The sequence below is a fragment of the Hemiscyllium ocellatum genome, chromosome 28 (assembly GCF_020745735.1).
Source record: "Hemiscyllium ocellatum isolate sHemOce1 chromosome 28, sHemOce1.pat.X.cur, whole genome shotgun sequence".
NCBI classification, from domain to species: Eukaryota; Metazoa; Chordata; class Chondrichthyes; order Orectolobiformes; family Hemiscylliidae; genus Hemiscyllium; species Hemiscyllium ocellatum.
Genome location: NC_083428.1, coordinates 30,191,351 through 30,218,941, shown reverse-complemented (window position 1 = coordinate 30,218,941; position 27,591 = coordinate 30,191,351). Strand labels below are relative to the sequence as shown.

At 40.9% G+C, this 27,591-nt stretch overlaps 1 protein-coding gene across 1 annotated transcript in view; it reads left to right on the top strand.

The window, feature by feature from the left end:
* timm44 (translocase of inner mitochondrial membrane 44 homolog (yeast)) overlaps positions 1–27,591 on the top strand; it is an 83,941-nt gene that overhangs the window by 7,478 nt on the left and 48,872 nt on the right. The window contains exons 2-8 of the mRNA XM_060846280.1: positions 2,289–2,399; positions 3,471–3,641; positions 3,724–3,804; positions 7,942–8,091; positions 20,412–20,548; positions 25,801–25,886; positions 26,002–26,094. Coding sequence (XP_060702263.1) covers positions 2,289–2,399; positions 3,471–3,641; positions 3,724–3,804; positions 7,942–8,091; positions 20,412–20,548; positions 25,801–25,886; positions 26,002–26,094 — 829 coding nt within the window. The remainder of the gene's footprint in view (positions 1–2,288; positions 2,400–3,470; positions 3,642–3,723; positions 3,805–7,941; positions 8,092–20,411; positions 20,549–25,800; positions 25,887–26,001; positions 26,095–27,591) is intronic.

Genomic DNA, 27,591 nt, shown 5'->3' with positions numbered 1-27,591 from the left:
TAAATCTTGAGAATTAATAGCCAAAAGAAATCTAAACATTAACCGTAGTATGTCTTGGCCCATGGTATTAACGATAACTGGTGTGACTTCATAGCAGGATAAAATCTGAATGGTTTAAATATATTTTAATTATGAAATATAGGTGCCTCTGTGCCAACTGTTGTGTGTGCTGTACCTTGATGTGTTTGGTGAGGCTGTGGGAATAAATCAATTAATGAAAATACTGAAGCAATGACATAACCCTCAATAACCTGATTAAATGTTGAAGTTTTCTGTCTGGCTTGTGGAGTCTAGACATTGCTGCCTAGCATTCCTAATCCATTAGTGTCAATTGCAGTTAGAAAATTACTTTCAATTTTACTCACTAAATTTCCAAAGTGACACTGATGAATTGGACAGGTTCAAGAGAATGATTCCTAGAATTTGTTTCATTGCAAAAAAGATCTGCTTTGTCGAAGATTAAATAATACCTAATTGGATTTTTGAAATGGTAAGAGATGAAACAAGACTTTGAAGTAAAATAGGCTGGTAAAGTGTATTGATCTGATTTCAAAATTAAGAAATCAGAAAGTGTGTATGTGAATTGAACTGAAATTACTTCAATAAAAATAATAATATATATCAGTCTGTATCTAAAAAGTTAGCTGAATATTTCAGGATATTTCAAGAAAGGCACTTCTCATAGTGACAACCTGTCTTAATGCTGCGAAGATCCTTTGATGTATTTGCAGCATTTTCTATTTTTACTCCCAAGTTTTTAGCATTGAGTTTTCTGTTGCATTTAATAAAGATTCAACTGCAAGTGTGTTTGGTAAAGTGCACCTTCCAGTGATATATTACTTATTTAAGATTGTGACTCTTAATGCGCTGGCTGGACTTTAGATTAACTATTTGAGTGGACCCTGGCAGTTCCTTTTGCCACCCAACCAAAGCACATTGAGATCATTTTAAGATTCCCTTCTTTAATCTTGGCTAGTTGACACAGTCTCCATGGTTTGGCTTAAAATGTTGTTTGAACTTGTTGATGTCAACCTGAAGCATTGGAATTGGTCCCAGCATCTCTAGGCTAGGAAGGGAAACAGTCCAGGTTCCTGTTATTGATCACTGTCCCTTCGTTCACTTAATCAATGCATATATATGATGATGAGATTGAGTCAGCAGTGATGTCTCTGGCAGGCAATCACTTCCAACACCTGTGATCCAGGGTCATGTGAATAATGAACCAGTAGCACAAATTGAACTGCTTGCTGACATGCTAAACAGAGAAAACTACCAAAAATAAGATCTTGGCATTGATCTTTTTCTTTCAAGGTTTTCATGCAGTGTTAAATATGTTTGTTCAGTTCATGAGTAATTGGTTACTTGTATTAGAAGTAACGTATCAGGACAATAGTTTATAATCTCGGATGACTGTCTTGTACCTTATTTTGCCTGTTCAGGTATTATTTACTGGTTGGGGCATTCATGATAATAGGGTGGAAAATAATATCTACAAGGGCCAATCCTATTGGTTTTAATGCCGCAATCCATAGATTTATTGGTTAGATCGAGAGTAAAAATCCACTTAGAACCACCATTTTACAAGTAGATATTTCAAGTACTTGAGTTAAATTGTCAGGAATTCCAGTAAACTATTTTAATAAAAGCAAAATACTGCAGATGTTGGAAAAATGAAACAACCACAGAGAATGCTGGAGAAACTCTCATCTGACAGCATCTGTGGAAGGAGAGACATAGCTAATGCTTGGAATCTGGTAAGACTCTTCAGAGTTGCAGAAGTGTCATATGGACTTGAAACTTGAATTCTGTTTCTCTAACCACAGATACTGCCAGACCTATTGAGTTTTTCCAGCATTCTTTATAAATGGTTTTAATAATCTTTCTGGAATGACTGAACTGTACGTGAGTTTGTCATCTTTGAGGCAGTGGTCTTCGGACGAACAAATGTTGCGCACCCAGATTAAAAGGAAAGTTATATTGTGAGGTCTTGAGATATATTAACATAACATTGGATAGATTCTTTACAAGTTGTGTTTTTTTTTGCTGCATTATCTCATTTATAGCACTAAACAAAAAAAAGGCGAGATTAACTTGCCATGGATATGAATATTTTGTGAATTGTTGCTGTGGCGCAATAGTTTTGCTAATTGCTCACATTGGAGCAATAATTGGACTCAATTTTTTTTAATGTGAGTACTCTCGTGTATCCTGAGAAACACAGTACTCTAATATGCTGGATAAATGCAAGTTCTTTCTCATTGATATGTATATTATAAATCTCTCCTCAGATGTGTCTAGCAAGAAGTATTTACCTTTTGTCTACACGGTCACAAGTTCCAGTGCACAACAGAACGAGTATATACAGTATATGCAACCGTTCCTGTATAGTCCAAAATCAGGTAACACAGACAGTGCTGTCAAGGAAAGCATTTACTTTACATTCTCACTTATCGGACGAAATGTGGCTTGTTGTTGCTATTCTCATTGTGCCAATGGACTTTTGTTGACTCAGGTCTTCTGCAATGTAGTGGGAGGGGAGATGGATGGTTGAAAGGTGACTAATAGGTTTTCTCTAACATAGCGATCTTTTGGCTCTGCTGTTCTATGATCTTCTTTGGCTTTGGTAAAAGTGTGCCGCAACTATAAGGATGGTTTGCTGCAACAAAATTAACGGTTTACTTCCAGTGTTGCTGATGGTCTTCTGCCAATGTAACAGCAGCAGAGCAGTAAGACTAGTAGATCCATCAATGCCTCAAGTTTGTCTGTTTGATTATGGATTCTGTTTGCCCATCTTTGATCTATGCTACTTGGTACCTTTACCTAACAAAAAATGTCAATTCAAATCTTAATGGTCAATTTGGACTGAAATGATTCCACGTTTTCCCCTATTGTTTAGCGGGGGACAAAGTTTTGTTCTTAGTTTCACTTGTGAAGTGCCAAGCTCTAACTTGAATATGGTGCGCCTTGTACTGGACTTCTCCACGAGAGGAACTAACTTATTTTTATTCACACTCTCTCTGGTTATGAGGATCAGAAAATCCCCTCAGTTACATTCCCTCTGAAAATTCTAAATTTGTGGAAATAAAAACCAGGTGTCTGCATTCTTTGCTCAAAATTTCACCCTTTAAACCCTGGCATTGTTATGGTGAATCTGTACTCAACTTAATCCAAGTCCATGAAATCCTTCCTCTGGTTCATTAGGGTCTTGAATGAGAGGTTTGTCTCCATTACATTGAATGTTTGTTTTGTTACACTAAACATGCTGATGCTTGGATGTTAACAACATAAATACACACCGAATAGTGATTGTCTTTGTACTGAAATCCAATGCTCCATTCAGTTCTTAACATACTGAACAACACTTGCCTTTAGGAGGGGTTGTTGAAGGGTGGAGTCTTCTATGAAAAAGTCGACGACTGAAGTACTGATGGCTTTACAAGGATTAAATTCTGTAATTTATTTCTTTGTAGGTTCGATGTTATGCATCAGAAGGGAGGAAAGGTTTTCTTACTGGCTTATTAGACAATATCAAACAGGAATTAGCAAAAAATAAAGAAATGAAGGACAGCATTAAGAAATTTCGTGATGAAGCTAAAAGGTTAGAAGAATCAGAGGCTCTGCAGAGAGCGAGGAAAAAATATGTAAGTTTTCAAAATAGCATTTTCATACAGAAGAGTCTCAAATTTGTAATTTTAATAAGATTAAATAGTGATTATTTTTCAGAAAACTATCGAATCTGAGACAGTCAAAACCTCTGAAGTTCTTAAGAAAAAGTTGGAGGAGTTTTCAGAAACAGTAAAAGAGGTGAGTACAGCTCTGGACTTCCCAGAAGCAACCTTCATGAGAGAATTGTTTTAGAAGTTTTTTTTTCTCTCTGTTTCTGGTTTTCAACAGAGTGATTCATAGAATTGGATTCCCTCAGGTTCATTGTACCTGGTTATGTGAGATGGTCATCCACTCGTCATTTTTAATTTCCTTAAGTACTACACAGAGAGTTCAATTCCTGGCTATAGGAATTCTTCATAGTTGTGTTAATCAGATATGTTCAGCCTTTCTAGCCAATGACAAATTTCTTTCAGTGATGCTTGAGTTCCAGTGATCCTTAATGAGTTAATACCTTGCCCATGCAGATGATTTATGAGTATCAACTAAGATACCATTTTTTTTGTTGATCCAATTGTATCCACTAAATTTACCTTTTTTGGCTTTCATAACATGATATTCAGTTGGACAGGGAATAATTTGTTTTTAAGGATCTTGTGGGTCCCAGTCCAACATAAAAGAGTTAAAGAGTAGAATTTTTGTTTTATATTCACTTATGGGATGTGAGTGTTTTTGGCTAGGCCAGCATTTATTACCCATTCTATTTGCCCAGAGGACAGGTAAGAGTCGATCGCGTTGCTATGGGTGTGGAGTCACATATAGTGCAGACAGGTAAGGATGGCAGATTTCCTTCCCTAAAAGACATGAGTGAATTAGATGGGTTTTTCCGACAATTGGCAGTAGTTTAATGTTCATCATTCGACCCTTAATTCCAGATCTTTCCTAAGTTCATATTCCACCATCTGCCATGATGGAATTTAAACCCAAATACCCAGAGCATTCGCTGAGTCTTTGGATTAATAGCTGAAAAATGTATTGCTGGAAAAGCGCAGCAGGTCAGGCAGCATCCAAGGCGCAGGAGAATCGACGTTTTGGGCATAAAGCCTTTCTTCAGGAATGAGGAGGGTGTGCCAAGCAGGCTAAGATAAAAGGTAGGGAGGAGGGACTTGGGGGAGGAGCGTTGGAAATACGATAGGTGGAAGGAGGTTAAGGTGAGGGTGATAGGCTGGAGAGGTGGTGGGGGCGGAGAGGTCGGGAAGAAGATTGCAGGTCAAGTAGGCTGTGCTGAGTCTGAGGGTTGGGACTGAGATAAGGTGGGGGGAGGGGAAAAGAGGAAACTGGAGAAATCTGCATTCATCCCTTGTGGTTAGAGGATTCTTAGGCGGAAGATGAAGCGTTCTTCCTCCAGGTGTTGTGTTGCCATGGTCTGGCGATGGAGGAGGCCAAGGACCTGCATGTCCTTGGCGGAGTGGGAGGGGGAGTTAAAGTGTTCAGCCACGGGGCAGTTGGGTTGGTTGGTGCAGGTGTCTCAGAGGTGTTCTCTGAAACGTTCTGCAAACAGGCCACCTACTTGCGGAACGTTTCAGAGAACACCTCTGAGACACCCGTACCAACCAACCCAATCGCCCTGTGGCTGAACACTTTAACTCCCCCTTCCACTCTGCCAAGGACATGCAGGTCCTTGGCCTCCTCCATCGCCAGACCATGGCAACACGACGCCTGGAGGAAGGACGCTTCATCTTCTGCCTAGGAACCCTCCAACCACAAGGGATGAATGCAGATTTCTCCAGCTTCCTCATTTCCCCTCCCCCCACCTTATCTCAGTCCCAACCCTCGGACTCGGCACTGCCTTCTTGACCTGCACTCATCTTCCCAACCTCTCCGGCCTATCACCCTCACCTTATCCTCCTTCCACTTATCGCATTTCCAACGCTCCTCCCCCAAGTCCCTCCTCCCTCCCTTTTATCTTAGCCTGCTTGGCACACCCCCCTTATTCCTGAAGAAGGGCTTATGCCCGAAACTTGATTCTCCTGCTTGAATGCTGCCTGACCTGCTGCGCTTTTCCAGCAACACATTTTTCAGCTCTGATCTCCAGCATCTGCAGTCCTCATTTTCTCCTGTGGATTAATAGTCGAGCAATAATGCCACTAGGCCATAACCCACGTCTGGACAAATAGGTACAGGCAATAAGTGCTGACCTGGCCAGAGATGCCCACATCCTATCATGAATACAGAGGAACATCGATTATTTGAAGGACACGGGCGGTGAGTATTTTGTTTGGATAATCAAATGTCGGATAACATAGTGAGCCAAGCATCGGGACTTTGCGATCTTGTTCGGATAATCCAAAGTTTGGTTTATCAAATGCCAGATAAATGACATTCCTCTGTGTTAAAACGTGTGCGCAATAATATAAAAAAATTAAATCACTAAGTTTGGAGAGAGAAAGAGAGAGTGTGTGTCAGCAGAAATGTTAATGCATTTTGTCCACTCCTTGTGAGAGGTATTTGATTTCAGTTGAATCAGCAATACAAGTGGTACTTTTGTCCTCAACCAACCTAGTGTAAAATGGAGAAATAAATGTGATTTCTGCTGCACAGTGAAAGTACTTGAATGTCAAGTGAAGGTATAGCAAACTTGGCCAAGATGTAGACCATAGTTATATAAATTCCTGAAGGTGTCTGGATTCTTGTGTGGTCTAATATATACCATGTACTATATATATATTTATGATTTAGATGAGGGAATCAAGTATAACTTTTCCAAGATTGCTGATGATGCACAACTAGAGAGTGAGGTAGGGATATGCAGAGGCTTCAGGGTAATTTAGACAAGTGGGTTGAATGGTCAAATATATGGCTGATGCCATATAATGTGGATAAATGTGGAGTTGTCCACTTTGGTAGGAAAAACGAATGACAGTATTATTTAACTGATGATAGTTTGGGAAATATTAACACACAAAGGAAATCTGTGTGTCCTTATACACCAGTCACTGAAAGTTAGCACATTTATGCAGTTCAGAAGGCAAATGGTATATTGTATAGGTGAGACTACAGCTGAAGTATTGGGTGCAATGTTGATGTCCTTACCTAAGAAAGGTATATGTCACGGAAGAAGTGCAGCAAAGGTTCAGCAGACTGATTTCTGGGGTGGCCAGTTTGCCCTATGAGGCAATTAGATTGACTGGGTCTATATTCGATGAGGTTTAGAAGAATCAGAAGGGATCTTATTAAAATGTAGAAAATTCTGATGACTGAACAGACTGGATCAGGAGCTACTCCTCAGGATTTGCAACAAGGGATCTGGTTTTAGATTATGCATTGACCATTTCGACTGAGATGAGAAATACCTTCAGAGGATGACGAATTCTCCACCTCAGAAGATTGTGGAAAGCAAAGACACTGAATATATTTAGGAAAGAATTGTAGATTTCTAGAAGCTAAAGATGTTTAGAGATATGAGGAGAGAGGGGGAGTATGGCATTGGGATAGAGGATCAGCCCTGATTATGTTGAATGATGGAGAGTTTCTTGAGGGGCCAAATAGCCTATTCCGGCTCATACCCCCCATGTTTCTATGATTACTTGGCAGAGATATCAAAAAGGTTCTCAGTACCTGTGGGACTGTAACTCAGAATAAATTATAACTGAGGGAATGTGTTTTGTATGCCTTCCTTTATTGGTCGGAGTATTGAGTTTAGGTGTTGGGAGGTCAGGTTGCAGCTGTACAGGACATTGGTTAGGCTGCTTTTGGAATATTGTATGCAATTCTCGTCTCCCTCCTTTTGAAATGATGTTGTGAAACTTGAAAGGGTTCAGAAAAAATGAACAAGGATGTTGCCAGGTTTGGAGAGTTTGAGCCAGAGGGAGAGGCTGAATAGGCTGAGACTGTTTTCCTTGGAATGTTGGAAGCTGAGGGATGACCTTATAGAGGTTTATAAAATCATGAGGGGCACCAGTTGGATAAATAGACAAAGTCTTTTCCTTGGCTTGGGGGAGTCCAGAACTAGATGGCATAGGTTTAAGGGGAAAGATTTAAAAGCGACCTACGGGGCAATGTTTGCACGCAGAGATTGGTCCATGTGTGGAATGAGCTACCAGAGGAAGTGGTGAAGGCTGATACAATTACAACATTTAAAAGGCATCTGGATGGGTACATCTAGCCCCATTTGCCAGCGCTTGGCTGATACTCCTCCACATCCTTCCTATTCATGTGCCCATCCAGACTATGACTGCATGAGAAGAACTTATCACCCAGTTTTCAGTGTGACTGTATGTAAGAATATAATTTGATGGAATATTTAATTTATGTTATGTCCTGTTTTCTATGCTGCAGAGCCTGGATGAAGTTGGTAAATCTGATATCGGTAAGAAAATTAGGGAAGGAGTAGAAGAAGCAGCAAAATCAGCAAAGCAATCTGCAGAATCAGTCAGTAAAAGTGGGGAAAGGATTGGCAAAACCACTGCATTCAAAGCAATATCTCAGGTAGGTGATACCACTTAAAACAGATTGCCTGGATTTAAATATCTCATTTTCTGCATGTATAGCTTTGTGCAGTATTCCTTGCTGTATTTATCTGTGTAAGAATAGTGACTACACTTCATTGCAACATTTGCTCAGTTGTATGACAAGGTGCAACTTACTAGCACGTTCTTCAAACAACTAGGCTATAGCGTGTAGGTTTGCTCGCTGAGCTGTAGGTTTCATATCCAGACATTTCATTACTTGGCTAGGTAACATCATCAGTGGGGACCTCCAAGTGAAGCGAAGCTGTTGTCTCCTGCTTTCTATTTATATCTTTCTCCTGGATGGGGTTCCTGGGGTTTGTGGTGATGTCATTTCCTGTTCGTTTTCTGAGGGGTTGATAGATGGCATCTAGATCTATGTGCTTATTTATGGCGTTGTGGTTGGAGTGCCAGGCCTCTAGGAATTCTCTGGCATGTCTTTGCTTAGCCTGTCCCAGGATAGATGTGTTGTCCCAGTCGAAATGGTGGTTTTTTTTCATCTGTGTGTAGGGCTATGAGGGAGAGGGGGTCGTGTCTTTTTGTGGCGAGCTGGTGTTCATGTATCCTGGTGGCTAACTTTCTTCCTGTTTGTCCTACGTAGTGTTTGTGGCAGTCCTTGCATGGAATTTTATAGATGACGTTGGTTTTGACCATGGGTCTTAAAAGAGACTTAAAAGACCCAGTACCTCAACCTGAGCTACAAACCTTGCGAAAACTAGGCTATATATGCATCTTACATGGGTCATGTAGAACTGTATTGTACAGATGTGCCACATGCACTGTTTAAATCCAGCTTTGATTGAAGTTTCTTGGATCTCTTGCTAATGTTAACAGAGCGTGATGTTCAGATTTGAGATTTATTTATGAGCACTAAGAACAACCTTTTCCAAAACCAGAAACTCTCACATAAACCAATGAAAAAGAAATACAAATGGACAGCTAGGAGGCACGGTGGTTAGCACAGCTGCCTCACAGTGCCAAGGATCGGGGTTCGATTGTACCCTCGAGTGTCTGTTTGCGTGAAGTTGCACGTTCTTCCTGTGTCTGTATGGCTTTCATTCATGTTTTGTGGTTTCCACAGTCCATAGATGTGCAGGATAGTTGGATTGGTCATGCTAAATTGCCCTGTTGCCATGATGTGTATGTTAGGTGTACTGGTTATGGAGCGAGGGTGGGTTGCTGTTTGGAGGGACGATGCAAGCTCTGTCTGTGTTGTAGGCTTTCTACAATTCAATTTGTACATAAAAGCTGGTCTTGGGAAGTGGAATGTGAGCCCATGTTACAAGTTGGATATCTATGTTTAAAGCCTTGTCACAGGGATTGCAGACTGAAACTGAAATTGAGTTACACAAAAACTTAACAATAAAAGATAAGTAAATTTGATAGTTAAATAACAAACAGCTTCTCTCTCCGTGGTAACACCTCTTACCAAGCAGAGTCCGTCTGACAACCAGTTGGCACTGTCTTCTCAATCAGTACAGGTTTTTTCCCATTTATTCTTGCAAACTGTCCTGATGAGTGAAAAGCGTTAACAAAATGATTTTTTTTAGTTTTACTCAGTAAAATTGTGTATATTCTAGAAAATTTAGTGTGTGGTGCAGTATGTTGTTTTAGGACGTTATTTACTTTCTAAACCATTTATGAAGTTGCCTGTGGAAGTTCTACTTGGTGTGTTTACATTTACTGTTTGATACAAAATACCAAAAGCTGATATGGTTTTGTTTAATCAGAAGCAGAGGCTTATGAATAGTCTGGTCAGAATATCCTCCCACAAATACAAACACGGTTACACAAGTACAATTGAGACACAATCTGTGATGCTGAATGAATATTTCTCAGACTAGAAGACTTGCCTTTTCCAGCAGGGCTCACGGTTTTGACATTAGTGGCAGAATCCTAGTTTCTGAAATATACCAAATGGCGTCTTCATACACTCATGCAGTAGGGGGCACTAATGCTCTCCTTAAATGTGAGGAGCTCTTATTTCACTTTGAACTCATATGTCTTGTTGAGTTAATGTTTCAGTGTTCTTTACTTATATTGGTAAAGGCTAGTGTTGATATTTGGATTATTTGGTCTTGCAACGCCAGTGGAGGTCGATGTGCTGACTTGTTAAATACTGGATCTTGTCTGTGAAGACCTGACAGGTATAATTGATTCATTACAATGAAAATGTGCTTTTCTCAATCAGATATGAGATCGCAATTGAAACCTGCAGTTTAGTTTGGAAAATTTAAATTTTTTGTATTCAGTGAATTTTTTCTAATATCACCCCCCCAAAAAAAAACTTTTCACGTTTGGTATTTGTTCCTTAACAACCACAACTAAAATAGATTAGATTCCCTACAATGTGGAAACAGGCCCTTCGGGCCAACCAGTCCACACTGACACTCCGAAGAATAACCCACCCAGACCCATTTCCCCTCTGACTAATGCACCTAACACTATAGGCAATTTAGCATGGCCAAATCACCTGACCTGCACATCTTTTGTATTGTGGGAGGAAACCCATGCAGACACTGGGAGAATGTGCAAACTCCACACAGACAGTCGCCCGAGGTTGGAATCAAACCTGGGACCCTGGTGCTGAGAGGCAGCAGTGCTCACCACTGAGCCATCGTGCTGCCCCTACATCCAGCCTGCATTTGCTGCACCATCAGTCATAATGCTGTCAGCCACATACTTGCCACTCAAGGCCTCTGCTGTTCACCTCCCTCTCTTCCAAGACTTGCCTTTAAAATCCATCTTTGCAACCAATTGTTTGGCCATTCCTCCTAAGAAAACCTTTGTGAACTGCATGTCAGCCATGGCTCATTCAGTATGTTCCAAGTGCTTTGCAATCAATGAAGTACTTTTGAATTGTGGTCATGGTTGTAATTTAGGAAATTTGTAGCTAATCCATACACCACAAGCTCCCAAAAACAGTCATGTAATACTGAGCAAATAATGTTTTTGTAATGTTGATTGATAGATACTTATTGATAAATATCAACCAGGACACTGAGGATCACTCCTGACTCCTCATCAAAATAGTGCAATGATTTATTTTACATCTATGTGACCATTCAGATTGGGCCTTGAACTTAAGCCTCTGAAAGCTGGCATCTCCGACAAGCATTGCTTTCTCTGTGCTGAACAAGAGTATCATTGATGATATTTGTGCCCAGAAACTTATGACTTGAGGAGAGAACAAACTGAATGAGCCATGGCTGACATTCAGTTCACGAAGGTTTTCTTAGGAGGAATGGCCAAATGATTGGTTGGAAAGAAGGATTTTAAAGCCAAGTCTTGGAAGAGAGGGAGGTGAACAGCAAGGGCCTTGAGTGGCAAGTATGCGGCTGATGGTGTAGCAAATGCAGGCTGGATTCAGAAATGGTCAGAATCAAAAGAAATATGCCATAGAAATCTTGTAATATTTGGTAAGATGTAAATGACTCATGAATGTAAATACTTACATATGCTGGCATTGTGATGCAGATACAGATTAACTCAAAGTACACCAAAGTCTTGTTTTACTTCCTGCACTGCTTTTATAAAGACATGGATAGCCTGCATGGGGTACCTAGTCAACTAGTGCCTAGCTGAATCATTTGTACCAGTCTAGTGAAAATCCACGCAGCAGCATTTCTGTTAGCCTTATTCAGTTTTAATGTTCCCTCTTCATCCAATACATCATCTTAGCTCAGTTCAGTGAGTTTAGATGTGAGTTGAACTCATAGGGGATTTAAATGTTGGTGTGTGCGGAAGCATTGAAGTTTAACAAGCAAAATATCACCTACCATTATAGAACTAGTTGATTTTCTTCATCTAAGATCATTGTACCTGTAAGAATACAATGTCAACTAGAATGTCAGTTCTGGTAGAAGCACTTGCATTGATCAGCATGCACCATCCCAGCCTCTTTGACTTTCTAAAGCTCCTGTCAGTCCACATGATAGTGTGACTGACTCCTGTCTGCAATATCTAGTGACCATGATGAAGCTTGTTTCTTGTCCTGGACATTGCTCATTAAATGTAATTTGTTTAATATCAATTGACATTTGGTTGTGTGGCTAAAACAGAAATTACCAGCACTGTTCAAATATTTATTTTAAAAGAAGCTGTGAAAGGCAATGAGTGTGCTTTGAAGTAAGGGAATCAATTGGTTCTGTTCCAAGATAATTTATTATCTCTGGATTGAGTGACATTGATGCGTGGTCTCCTTCATCCACACTTTGTAATCTGCATGTTTCTTAGTCTGGGGCAGCAGAATAAGTTGGAGTTAACCTTTCCAGGTTTGGCCATCAGAAAGGGGCAAATGTGTCACGGTTCCCTGCACCTGTTCTCACTAGGAAACCTCAACTGTGGTTCAACAGCTTCCCAAAACTATTGAGGCTCAAGAATGATTTATTAGTCAGTTGAAATATCAAAATTGTCTGATGTTCCACAGATTAGAGCTAATAACTTGCTGCTTATGTATTTCCATTTCCAGTTTTTGGAGAAACCCTGAACCAAAGGAATTGACACTCTAGCAAAGTAAATTTATAACTGTAGAAAACACTACCAATCGCATACTCATTGTTCCAGTGAATGAACAGATTGATTGATGGATGGGTGAGAAACTAAACAAATATTTTATATCAGTGTTTACTGTGGAGGAGTATGTGGAAGCTCGAGAACTTGGGGAAATAAATAATGTTATCTTGAAAAGTGTCCATATTACAGAAGAGGAGGTTCTGCATGTCTTAAAAAGCAGAAAGTTGGATAAATCCCTGCGACCTGATCAGTTGTGTCCCAGAGCTTTGTGGGAAGTGAGGGAAGAATTATTGGGCCCCTTGTGGAGATATTTGTTTCATTGATGGCTACAGGTGAAGTGCTGGAAGACTGAAGGTTGGCTAATATTTAAGAAAGGTGCTTCAGAATAGCTAGGGAACTATAGACTGGTGTGCCTGAGGTCAGTGGTAAGTAAGTTGTTGGAGGAGATTCTGAGGGAGAGGATTCACATATATTTGTATGGGCAAGAACTGATTAGAGGCAGTCAACATGGCTTTGAGAATGGAAAATTATGCCTCACTAACTTGATTTGAGTTTTTGAAGAAGTGACAAAGAAGATTGATGAAGGCAGATGAAATCAATATGTACTTCAGCAAGGTAGACTAGTCAGCAAGTTAGATCACATGGAACTTGATACAAAATTGAAGGTAAGAGACAGTGTGGTGATGGAGGGTTGCTTTTCAAACTGGAAAATTATGACGAATGGTCTGCCCAAGAATCGCTGCTGGGTCCACTGCTGTTTGTCATTTATATGAATGATTTGGATGTGAATATAGGAGGTATGGTTAATAAGTTTGCAGATGACAACAAAGTTGGTGGCATAGTGGACAATGAAGGAGGTTATCTCAGAGTCCAACGGGTCCTTCATCAGATGGGCCAATGGGCTGAGGAGTGGCAGATGAGAAGGCAAATCAGGACAGAATTTGTACAGTTTTTGGTAGGGCCTTGGGGAGTGTTGCTGAACAAAGAAACCAAGGGATGCAGGTGCATAGTTCCTTGAAGATAGAGTCGCAGATAGACAGGGTAGTGAAAAAGTTGTGTGGTGTGCATGGCTTCGTTGGTGAGAACATTGAGTACAGGAGATGGGATTTTCAAGAAGATTTGGAGAGATGGGAAGTCATGTTGTGGCTGTCCAGGATGTTGATTAGGCCACTTTTGGAAAACTGCATTCAATTCTGGTCTCTACTATAGTAAAGATGTTGTTAAATTTGAGAGGGTGCTGAAAAGACTTACAAGGATGTTGCCAGGATTCGAGGGTTTGAGGCTGAATAGGTTGGAGCTATTTTCCCTGAAGCGTCAGATGCTGAGAGGTGACCTCGTAGAGGTTTATAAAATCATGAGGGGCATGGATAGGGTGAAGAGCCAAGGTCTTTTTCCCAGGTAGGGAAGTCTGAAACTAGAGTGCATAAGTTGAAGGTGAGAGAGGAAGAGACATAGAAGAGACCTGAGGGCCAATGTTTTCATGCACAGGTTGAGTCTGTATGGAATGAGCTGCCAGAGGAAGTGGTAGAGGTTGGTGTAACTACAACATTTAAAAGGCATCTGGATAGGTACAGGGATTGGATAGATCTGGACCAAGTGTGGGCAAATGGGACTAGATCAGTTTAGGATATGTGGTTAGCATGGAATGGTTGGACTGAAGTGTCTATTTCCTTCCCTGTAAGTGAGGTTTATCCTGGTAGGATCTGTTCAACATGTTGATGAAAGAGAAAAGCCCTTCAGGTTGAATATTTATGGTGTTATTAATGCTATTAGTAATAGTTGCAGTGTTCACTCCAACTGTCAGTTGTTTAACCATAAAGATTTTTTGTTCTTTCTTCCCCACTTTTCCTCCTCGCAAACCTGTTTCCAGAAGGTTTGGAAGGTGTTACCACTGCACAGTTCAGGGTCCTTGTTGTTATTCCACTGAGCAATCATGTTCACTTGCATCCTACTTTTACAATGGGCTAGTATCATTGACGCCCATATACACTTAACTCTTGTTGCTGGCTCCAAGCACTGTACCATTTCATGTCTCAGAACCAATCACAGTAGATGGTGAGATTTGAATTGATAAATCTGAAGTTAAAAAACTGGTCCTATGATGACCATAAAGCTATTACTGATTATCATAAAAAACTCTGATCGCTTGGTAATGTCTTTTACTTACCAAAAAATGCATCTCATGTAGTCTGATGGTTTTGTTCCTCCAGATCCACAGCAATAAGGTTCACTCTTAAACTGCTGAACAAGCAATTCAGATTAGTGATGGGTGATAAATATTTGCCTTGCTGGTGTTGCCAACCTGCCATGAAAGAATACATTAAAAAAAAACTGATGACCAGAAATAAATGAAGAACTAAAAATCATGGTGTGGGTGCTTGCCTTCCTTGACCAAGATAATGGCCAGTGCAGAATGATTCCAAATTACACCATGTTGTGTGGAGAATTTATTTTGTTGTTATATGCCAAGTTTGCATAAAACAGCAAGGGAAGGAAGGTGGTAATGCCATTGGAGAAGGTAATGCTGAATTCCAGCCAATGGCTTGAAGACCTTGCTGTTGGCCTAATTTGATGGGGTACAGCAGTTGATCTGTAGACTTAAATGGTTTAGATTACTTACAGTGTGGAAACCGGCCCTTCGGCCCAACAAGTTCACACCGACCCGCCAACCACCCATACCCCTACATTTACCCCTTACCTAACACTATGGACAATTTAGCATGACCTGCACATCTTTGGACTGTGGGAGGAAACCGAAGCACCCGGAGGAAACCCATGCAGACACGGGGAGAACGTGCAAACTCCACACAGTCAGTCGCCTGAGGTGGGAATTGAACCCGGGTCTCTGGTGCTGTGAGGCAGCAGTGCTAACCACCGTGCCGCCCACTGGTGGGGTCAGTCAGTGCACTGTGCTTCATCTTAATGATTTACCACATAGACAAGAAGGAAAAAAAATTAATCCATGCCAACTGAAGCTCAAGAACCAAGTCCTGTAGCAATGGGAAGATGCCACAAATAGTGGAAGTGTAATTTGTCACTGGCAGCCACAGTACCATCAGGCATGCAGTTGGCTCAGGATTTTGTTCATTTTGATGATGACATCACCACCCAGTAGCATCCAGAGAGACCAAGCAACCTTTCTGAAGGTCAACAATGCTGGCTCCTGAATTGGAGAGGTGCCTAAAACAGATGGCCTAAACAGTGCTTCTCACCACCTTGATTAAATCTTTTAATAAGGCCAAACTGACAGAAATATGATGCGAACTTATAGCCTTGATTCAAAAGGTGGAAAAAGAAAAAACATTCTGGAACTTACTTAGCTGGAACTTGAGAACATTTCTGACCGTTGCTCCCAATATCATTAAACCTAGGGTAGCTCATGAGTCAGCCAGAGTAGACATCGATAAAGCGGCCCTGAGTGAGGTCTGCTTCTCAGCAAAGCAGTTGGCTGCCTCCTGTATTGATCAGGTAGACTTCAAACTAAAAAAAATGCATCCTTGGCTTTAGCTTCATGGTGAAGAAAACTGTGGCCATTAAACGTTCAAATCTGCCTTTTGGGCTATTCCAGATGATGATGTCCTTGTGCCTGTCCAAAAGTTTGGAAGTTTCATTAACATTTATATTCCAAACCTGAAGACTGACCCAGTTGTTGAAGATACATCAACGTTGATCTTCATGAACTCCTCCAGAATGTCCCTCCCAAAGATCAAACTGTCACCTGTGATGATTTCAACTCCAGAGTTGGCCATGACAGTCAGGCATAGAAGGGAGTACTCAGAAACTATGGAGTTGGAAACTGCAGTGAAAACTCTTGGAACTCTGTTTTTTTTTTAAAAGGGCAGCTATCCATGAACCAATAGCATCTTTCAATAAAAGGATCACTTCAAAACCATGTGGCTGCAATCCTGCTCTCAACATTGGCACTTGATAGACTTACAGGACATCTGAATACTAGATCAAAGTTTCCCAAAGTGGTGTTTGGGACCTGTCTTCTTTTCAAGCCCTAAAATGGAGTCTATGAGAAACAATTGGGTAAACATGGGACTGGAGGCATTGTGGATCAGACGTCTTCTGGACCAGCTTCTCCACTCAAAGTCCAAGAACAGACCTGTAATTGTACCTGTGGAAAAGACTCACTGTACACTGCTGGTAATATATGCTTTTGTGAAGGACTACAATCTGTCTATAACCAATATACCAAACACAAAGCCCTCTGAAGAGTGCTGATCGTAAGAAGTTGCACATTGACAAGAAGTCAGTCCTTAATCATCAGTGGGAACACTTTGAAACACACCAACCCTGAGTGAACAGTGCATGATACTGCTATCAGCTATAGCAAACAGCTGCCAAAGAAGAACTGAATGAGAGCCCAACTCTTGGAGTCAATAAAATTCCATTCAAAGCCTTGAATTGTGTTGTCCCTGCTGTCTACATATTGAGCCCTATGTGCCAGGCTCCCTTTTTCATGGCCTGATGGGAGCAGGGCAGGATTCCACCGGGTCATAGTAATCAGAAGAAAGGAGAAAAATCCTGCAGTCATAACTACAGTTGGATCATTCTCGGTCACCCTTGTTCACACACACCCCCACGCCTGTCAGGTGTGATGTATAGAGGATGGGTCACTGGTGAATGGAAAAGGGGTTTCAAGCTAGCATTGCAAAGATTCCCTGAAATGAATCACTCTGCGTTTGAACATTGCCAGTAGGAAGTTCAACCATAAATTATGATACTTGACGATGCTAAATTGGAGTGCAATTAATTCTTGTACGCTGAGCAAAGAGCCAGCACGAAAGAGAAAAGGAGGACCATCAACATTTATTGCATCTTCAACTGTAGCAGCTGTACTGATCGTGGGTAAGCCTGACCAGCCACCACTGAGCCTCTAATTGAGGAGAAAAATCTTCCTAAAATAATCTTTGTCTGGAAAGAAATAATCCACTGCCTCTCCCACCATAGCCATAGCAGAGGTTTGCTCCATGAAATGATCCATATGTTAGAGAAGTCAATTGATAGTGGTCAGGGACAGGTGTCCAAGGTACATGTAGAGTTTCTGAATCCGTGGGGTCATGACCAATTACAGCAGTACTGTAGTACTGAATAAGATATTTAGCATATGTAACTCATGTATCAGTGGATCAGGAATAAAAGAAATTTAATTTACATAGCACCTTTCATAACTTAAGGATGTCTCAAAGCACTTCATAACTAATTCAGTATTTTTTAAGTGTAATGTTGTGAACTTCAGAAACTAATTGAAATGGAGCAAGAAGAAGGTTATTCCGGATTACAACAAGATCTTGATCAGGTGGGCCAATGGGCTGAGAAGTGGCAGATGGAGTTTAATTTAGATAAATGTGAGGTACTGCATTTTGGGTAAGCAACTCTTAGCAGGACTTATACACTTAATGGTAAGGTCAGAGGGAGTGAACAAAGAGACCGTGGAGTTCAGCTTCATAGCTCCTTGAAAGTGGAGTCGCAGGTAGATAGGATAGTGAAAAAGGCGTTTGGTATGCTTTGCTTTATTGGTCAGAGTATTGAGTGTAGGAGTCGGGAGGTCATGTTGCAGCTGTACAGGACATTGGTTAGGTCATTGTTGGAATATTGCATGCAGTTCTGGTCTCTTTCCTATTGGAAAGATGTTGTGAAACTTGAAAGGGTTTAGAAAAGGTTTACAAGGATGTTGCCAGGGTTGGAGGATTTGAGCTACAGGGAGAGATTGAATAGGCTGGGGCTGTTTTCCCTGGAGCGTCGGAGACTGAGGGGTTACCTTATAGACGTTTACAAAATTATGAGGTGAATGGATAGGATAAATAGACAAAGTCCTTTCCCTGGGGTCGGGGAGTCTAGAACTAGAGGACATAGATTTAGGGTGAGAGGGAAAAAAAATAAGAGACCTAAGGGGCAACTTTTTCACGCAGACTGTGATACATATATGGAACGAAGTGGTGGAGGCTGGTACAATTGCAACATTTAAAAGGCATCTGGCTGGGTATATGAATAAGAGGGGTTTGGAGGGATATGGACCATGTGCTGGCAGGTGAGACTAGATTGGGTTGGGATATCTGGTCAGCATGAACGAATTGGACCAAAGGGTCTGTTTCCATGCTGTACATCTATGACTCTCTGACTCTAAGTTCTCTCAAACAACAGTGCAATAATAATGAGATCATCTGTTTTTTGATATGAGTAGAAGGGTAAATATTGTCCAGGGCCCCAAGGGAAATTCCCTTGCTCTCCATTCAGTAGTGTCATAAATCCTTTAAGTTCGGTTGAGAGGGTTTGTCATTCCAAAGATAGCACCTCATATAATGTGGCCTACTAAATGCACTATTAAGGCATTAGCCTGAACTGTGTGCTGGGCTCTTTAGAATTCACACAACTGCATCAGTTGCACATATGCTTATACCGCTACCTCCAAAATCTGCTGGAGAAACATTTTGATACTCGTTCCTGGGAGATTTGAGCAATGCAACCAGAGTTACAGATATTGCTCATTCCTAGCTGTCCTGAGAAGATAGAGGGCTTTTTTTATTGACTGTAGTCCTTGAGGCAATGCCGATTGTTGTCCTGCTTGAGACCTACGCTAGACGTCCGATAGATCATTTCTCAAAATCACGCATATAGTATGGACAAGAGCCATGTGCAGGTAGAATTGAGTTGTCAAATGTTGGTGTTGAATCAAGTTTGTGTAGCTTCTTCAGCAAACAGGAAATTATGTTGAAAAGAATAATTCCAGATGAAGTCTGCAGGAAGCTCACTTTGCATCTGACAGTTACTAAAATCGGACTTAGTTGCTGGATGAATGAAGGGTCTGTGCTCACTGTATTTGTGAAATTTATGCATTGGGTCACAAGGGTGGAAATCGGCAATCCTGGGCATGTCCTGTGGTAGGCAAAAGAACAAAGAATATCAATCCAGTCTGTTGAATACAGGTAATTCTTTTATAATGCAATGGGTATGTTCTTATGCAACCTTGTGTTTCAGAAAAATTGCACTTGAGAAACAACACTTAAAGTGTTAGCAATGTAATTGCATTACAGCCAAGGCACATTTTAAAAGTGTGCGCTTTAGAAACAGTGTCCCTGATTCTTTAATCATGTTTTAATGAATTAATGTTAACAAAACGCACAATTTAGCAGAACAACCTGTATTTTTACATACCTTACACATGAAAATACAGTGGAACAGTGTTTCAGACCATTTGGTAAAATATTCTTAGAATTATAGAATCCCCACACTGTGGAAGCCAACCATTTGGCCCATTGAGTCCATTCCAACTCTCCAAAGAGCATCTCATCCAGACCTGTCCCCTCCCAGCCTTTCCCTGTAACCCTGTATTTCCCACCCTAAACTATTTAGCCTATGCATCCCTGGACACTATGGGCAATTTATCATGGCCAGTCCAGCTACCCTGCACATGTTTGGACTGCGGGAGGAGACCAGAGCACCCAGAGGAAACCCACACAGACATGCACAATATGCAAAATCTCGCAGGCAGCCAACCGATGGTGGAAGTGAACCCAGGTCCTTGGTGCTGTGATGCAGCAGTGCCAACCACTGTGCTAATGCAACATGACACTCTGGCAGTTTTCCTCCCTGCATTGTAATAAATGCAATTTTTTTACAAAAGGAAAAGTGCTTCATCATTCAGTTGATGTGCAGCTCTGTTTAAGGTGCCATTTTCACGTTAAACTGGAGTAATATAATGTAATGATAAGTACAGCATTGTTAGCTTCTAATTTGGCTAACTGAATGATATCAACTTTATTGCTTTGCTTTCTTCAGAGTGTTGAATCCGTAAAGAAAGAGCTAGATGAGAGTGTTCTCGGCCGGAGTGGAACGTACCGGTCACCGTCATCACTGAGGAAGCGAACTGACTTTTCACATGATAAAACACAGGAAAAAGTATTTGAACCAAATGAGTATGTAATATTTTGATATTTAAGCAGACAATTTATTTCACTCGGGCAAAGTAATATGTTGCTGAAGATACTGAGCAGATCTGGCAGCAGCTGTGGAGAGAAAATAAATTAATGTTTCAAGTCCAGTTCTGAAGAAGGGTCACTGGATTCAAAATGTTCACTCTATTTTCCCTCCACAGGTGCTACCAGTACTTCTGAGTTTCTCCAGCAGTTTCTGTTTGTTTGTTTCAGATCTCCAGCATCCTCAGTTCTTTGTTTTAATTTGTTTTCCTCCCTTGTCTTAAAGTGCTGATTTTCTCCAGGCTCCTGGCCTTCTCTGGTTACTTTTGCAGGTGATCATTCTTCATTTGTGAACTTAGATTGTGGCTTTTCAGCAGGTCAGTAGGCAGAGAGGTTGTAACGGCCGAACCCAGTCTGCTGTCATTCAACAGCCGCACAACCAGCACCAAACATTTTATATAGAATGCTTTGTGCAAGCTGGATAACCTCAATTTTGAGGAGCAGAAAATGGACTCAGCATGAAACAGGCAGAATAGAGGACAAGACTGAAAGAGTAGTTGAAGAAAAGTGAAAAAGAAGATCATTCTGACAGGAGTATGGTAGTTGAGAGAGTGACATGATTTGTAAAACAGTAATTGTAAACAGTGAGGAACATAGCAGACATCAGGAGGTCGTACTTGAAATATCCAGGTACATGGAAAATTGTACTTTCTACAGAAAATGTGAAGCATTGTTCTTTGTACGTTTTCGAACAAAAGAGGCAATAAAAGCTGAATAGTCCACATATAAAAGCGATGCAAGAGCATAAAAACCAAGAGGGAGATGGGGTATCATTTTCTGAAAATTTTTTATCAGGTGGTAGGAGCTTTTTTTAAGAAACATGGGAACAGTTGTAGGTCTTTTGGCTCTTGGAACCTCTGCCCCATTCAATAAAATCATGAAAGGATCATGGAAGACTCAGCAGTAACTTTGAAAGAGAATTGAGTAAACTTTTGAAGATAAAGTTTTCAGCATTATAGATAATAGGGGAGTGGGACTGATTGGCTAGCTCTTACTGACATGGTGGACTGAATGGCTTCCTATCATTATCTCAGATTCTATGATCAGTTTCAAATTGCACAAGATGGAAAATGGTTAGACAGGTCAGGCAATAGAAGTCAACTCTCAAAGTCATGAAGAGACAGACTAGAGTTTTGGGGTTTATGGAAAGAGCTTGGATCACAGGCAGCTGATATTGCAATATGGAAGAAGATGACAAATCAGTGCATGAACATAGAACATTACAGCACAGTACAGGCCCTTCAGCCCAAGATGTTGCGCCGACCTGTCACACTAATCTGAAGCCATCTAACCTACACTTTTCCATGTATGTCCATATGCTTGCCCAATGACGACTTAAATGCACTTAAAGTTGGCGAATCTACTACCGTTGCAGGCAAAGCATTCCATACCCTTACTACTCTCTGAGCAAAGAAACAACCTCTGACATCTGTCCTATATCTATCACCCCTCAATTTAAAGCTATGCCCCGTCGTGCTCGCCGTCACCATACTTGGAAAAAGGCTCTCCCTGTCCATGTTGTCTAACCCTCTGATTATCTTGTATGTCTCTATTAAGTCACCTCTCAACTTTCTTCTCTCTAACAAAAACAGCCTCAAGTCCCTCAGTCTTTCCTCGTAAGACATTCCCTCCATACCAGGCAACATCCTAGTAAATCTCCTCTGCACCCTTTCCAAAGCTTCCACATTCTCCTCATAATGCAGTGACCAGAACTGTGCACAATACTCCAGGTACGGGCCGCACCAGAATTTTGTACAGCTGTCGCATAACCTCATGGTTTCGGAACTAGATCCCTCTATTAATAAAAGCTAAAACACTGTATGCCTTCTTAACAACCTTGTGAACCTGGGTGGCAACTTTCAAGGATCTGTGTACCTGGACACCAAGATCTCTCTGCTCATCTACACTACCAAGAATCTTACCATTAGCCCAGTACTTTGCATTCCGGTTACTCCAACCAAAATGAGTCACCTCACACTTGTCCGCATTAAACTCCATTTGCCACCTTTCAGCCCAGCTCTGCAGCTTATCTATGTCTCTCTGTAACCTACAACATCCTTTGTCACTATCCACAACTCCACCGACCTTAGTGTCATCTGCAGATTTACTAACCCACCCTTCTACGCCCTCATCCAGGTCGCTTATAAAAATGACGAACAGCAGTGGACCCAACGCCAATCCTTGTGGTACACCACTGGTAACTGGACTCCAGGATGAACATTTTCCATCAACCACCACCTTCTGTCTTCTTTCAGCAAGCCAATTACTGATCCAAACTGCTATATCTCCCACAATCCCATTCCTCCGCATTTTGTACAGTAGCCTACTGTGGGGAACCTTATCGAACGCCTTGCTGAAATCCATATACACCTCATCAACCAGTTTACTCTCATCTACCTGTTTGGTCACCTTCTCGAAAAACTCATAAGGTTTGTGAGGCGCGACCTACCCTTCATAAAACCGTGCTGACTATCCCTAATCAAGTTATCTTTTTTAGATGATTATAAATCTTATCTATTATAACCTTTTCCAACACTTTACCAACAACTGAAGTAAGGCTCACTGCTCTATAATTACCAGGATCATCTCTACTCCCCTTCTTGAACAGGGGAACCACATTTGCTATCTTCCAGTCTTCTGGCACTATTCCTGTAGACAATGACGATTTAAAGATCAATTCCAAAGGCTCGGCAATCTCCTCCCTGGCTTCCCAGAGGATCCTAGGATAAATCCCATCCGGCCCAGGAGACTTATTTATTTTCACACACTGCAGGATTTCTAATACCTCTTCCTTGTGAACCTCAATCACACCTAGTCTAGTAGTCTGTATCTCAGTATTCTCCTTGACAACATTGTCATTTTCTAGAGTGAATACTGTCGAAAAATATTCATTTAGTGCTTCCCCTATCTCCTGACTCCACACACAACTTTCCACTAATATCCTTGATTGGCCCTAATCTTACTCGGGGAGAAAGTGAGGACTGCAGATGCTGGAGATCAGAGCTGAAAAATGTGTTGCTGGAAAAGCGCAGCAGGTCAGGCAGCATCCAACGAGCAGGAGAAGGCCTCATGCCCGAAACGTCGATTCTCCTGCTCTTTGGATGCTGCCTGACCTGCTGCGCTTTTCCAGCAACACATTTTTGAGCCCTAATCTTACTCCTGTCATTCATTTATTCCTTAAATACCTATAGAAAGCCTTAGGGTTTACCCTGATCCTATCCGCCAACAGCATCTCATGTCTCCTCCTGGCTCTTCTGAGGTCTCTGTTTAAGTCTTTCCTGGCTACCTTATAACCCACAAGTGCCTTAACTGAGCCTTCACATCTCAACCTGACATAAGCCACCTTCTTCCTCTTGACCAGAGATTCCATTTCCTTCATAAACCACGGCTCCCATGCTCTACAGCTTCCTCCCTGCCTGACAGGTACGTGTTAATCTAGGACACACAGTAGCTTTTCCTTGAATAAGCCCCACATTTCTAATGTGCCTATCCCTGCTGTTTCCTTCACCATCCTATGGTTCCTAAATCTTGCCTAATCGCATTTCCCCCAGCTGTAACTCTTGCCCAGCGGTATGCTCATACCCCTTTATATCACTAAAGTAAACATAACAGAATTGTGATCGCTATCACCAAAGTGCTCACCTACTTCCAAGTTTAACACCTGGCTGGGCTCATTACCCATTACCAAATCTAATGTGGCTTTGCCCCTTGTTGGCCTGTCTACATACTGTGTCAGGAAGCCCTCCTGCACAGACTGGACAAAAACTAACCCATCTATACTCCTCGTACTATAGTGTTCCCAGTCAATACTTGAAAAGTTGAAGTCCCCCATGACAACTACCATGTCTGTCTCACTCCTATTGAGAATCGTCTTTGCTATCCTTTCCTCTACATCTCTGGAACTATTCGGAGGCCAATAGAAAACGTCCAATAGGGTGACCTCTCCTTTCCTGTTTCTAACTTCAGCCCATACTACCTCAGTTGATGAGTCCCAAACATCCTTTCTGCATCTGTAATACTGTCCTTGATCAACAATGCCACACTTACCCTCTTTTACCATCTCTGTTCTTAATGAAACAACTAAATCCTGGAACCTGCAACAATCATTCCTGTCCCTGCTCTAACCATGTCTCTGAAATGGCCATAACATCAAAGACCCAGGTACCAACCCATGCTGCAAGTTCATCCACCTTATTCTGGATGCTCCTGGTGTTGAAGTAGACACACTTCAAATCAACTTCTTGCTTGCCAGTGCCATCTTGCGTCCCTGAAACTTGATTTTGGACCTCCCTACTCTCAACCTTTTCTATACTCGAACTATAATTTTGGTTCCCATCCCCCAGCTGGATTAGTTTAAACCCACCCCAATAGCCTTAGTGAATTCCCCCCCCGGATATTGGTAACCCTCTGGTAAAGATGAAGACAATCCTGCTTGTAGAGGTCCCACCTACCCAAGAAAGAGCCCCAATTATCCAAGAATTATCCAATGAAACCTAGCTCAAGATCAAACAACAGGGTTCAAAAACACTAGATTTCTAAGATGGCAGACAAGGAAGTTAATCAAGATGAAAATCAATTGTGACTGGAGCCACAAGGAAATATTTCCCTTTAGCTTTTAAAATTGCAAAAAAAAAATTGGGTTCATCTTAGTGTCAAACAGGAAATTGAATAGAAGGTTAAAAACACAGAAGGAACTGGGAAGATAAAGGTGGATGTCCACCTTTTACATATGCAATCTGTTTCTGGATAATCTCTGAGGATCATGTGCATAACAAATAAATAAAACCAAGCTAAAGTGCTGGGTGTATAACTGTTGATCAATTGGGTTTAGATGGGGAAGGCATTGGAGGGGAGTGCATTGTGGAAAAGATATGAATGGAAGAGTGCTGTGCACATAGCAACCAATAAAAATTGTTGAAGGAAAATAATATGATCTGGTGTCAAAGGCTGCAGAGAGGTATGAATTTGAAGATGGATGTAAATGCAACTATGGAGGATATTATTTGTGACCTTGAACAAAGGGTCTGTATTTTGCATTTCACACTGATTTTTCCAAACTAAACCATAGGTGGAGCTATTGATGAGAAATTGCAAAGAATTCATCACTTCGGTTAAAATCAATGATATAACTTATGTTCAATCGTTGGCCATGCTCAGACTTGACATTTGCAATCTCAATTGTTCTCTTACAGAGAAGCTATGGGGATGGTGCTCCATAAAGATTCAAAATGGTACCAGCAGTGGAAGGAATTCAAGGACAATAATGTTGTCTTTAACAGTAAGCACTCATTGTCATCAGAACACAGTATACAATGCCTGACAATTCACCTGATCAATTTGTCTCTGTTTGAGGTGGCAATATAAATGTCACTTACTCTAATTTTCCTTTGCAGGGTTCTTTGAAATGAAGATGAAATACGATGAAAGTGACAACACATTTATTAGGGCATCGAGAGCCATAACAGACAAAGTCACTGATTTGATAGGTAAATACAAAATTGGGTGCTCTTTCATTGTGGAGTTTGGAGCAGAAGGAATGCATTATTAAAATGTTTCAGTTAAATGTCACATCAGAATAAGATAAAGCAGACTACACCAAAGTCGCAGCTTCACTTCAGAACAGCAGGATACAAGGTGGAAATAAGTAGCTTGCCTTCTGAGCCATTATTTCTCATTGTTACCCCAATCTCAACCTGAATGTCTAACAAAAAAGTTGCATTTATAAAACATTTAATGTAATATTTCATGAGAAAGTTCACCGTTCGGAGGTTGTAAAAGATGAGTTAAGAAATGTCTCAAGAAATGGTGACGTAGGCAAAGTACTGAAGAAACTCCATAGTTGTGATAGCATCTTTGGAATGAGAAAGAGTTGACATTGAGCCTAATAGATTCTTTTGTTCTGAAGAAGAGTCATATTAGTGTTGAATCATTAGTTCTGTTTTGATCCCAGCAGATTCTGCCAGACTTGCTGAATTTTTCCAGCACTTTGTTTTTATTTCAGATCTCCAGCATCTGCAGAATTTTGCACGAAGTTTTTTGCAGCATTTGAAAGTTATTAAAAAGCTGTTAGTTTTAGGGAGTGAGTCTTGTGTGGATTTTATATCTGAAGACTGCCACTAAAGGTGGATGAGGTGTAAACGAGGTCAGGCTCGAGCTAGATGAAGTTGTAGAGATTTGAGCAAGGGCAGAGATTTTCAGGTTGATGTCTTGTGGACTCGGGAGAAGACCAATGGCAGAGGGGTCGGACTTACTGAGGATAACATGTAGTTAATGGATCTTTAGTTAAAGTTTAGTCAACATTTGATGTAATTTAGCAACTAGGTGTCGGACACGTGATGTTTGGTTTTGAGAAACATGTTACAAGGGCCTGGAAACCACTGTCACTAACTCTGTTATATAAATTCATATTCAGAGCCCTGTCCTTTGTAAACAGAATAAGTCCAGACATTGTACATTTTCAACAATCAAAAGACGATGGATACCAGTTTCTTGTTGCATTCCCAACAACAACCAGGAGTCCTATTGCTAACCAATTTATACCCTTTTGCTCTTATAGGTTAAATTGTTGTTCTCTTTGAAATTTGCTGTACTTGCATCTGTACCGATGAGACAGAAGCTTTGACAGTCTTTCTCCATTATTTGCAATGCATTGTTATTCATTGTATAAAATAATACGTTTAAGATCATGTTACAAGTCTTTAATCATCATTATACTACAGATAATGGGATTTTTAGACTGGACCATGTTTGTGACCTGAGGCCTACTGATTAGAGTGACACTGCTGCCTTTGTGTAACACGATATGTATGAAGGGGGAAGACATGCTGCAGGGTGTTTCACAATTACATCAGAAACCTACATTCTTTTAAATTAGCAATTGTATTTTGTGAAATGGATATATTCAGAAAAGAATATCTCAGAATTTTGTGTGATTCACTTAATCTCAGCTGCGGTAGATATAAATGGGGCTGAATTCACTTTAA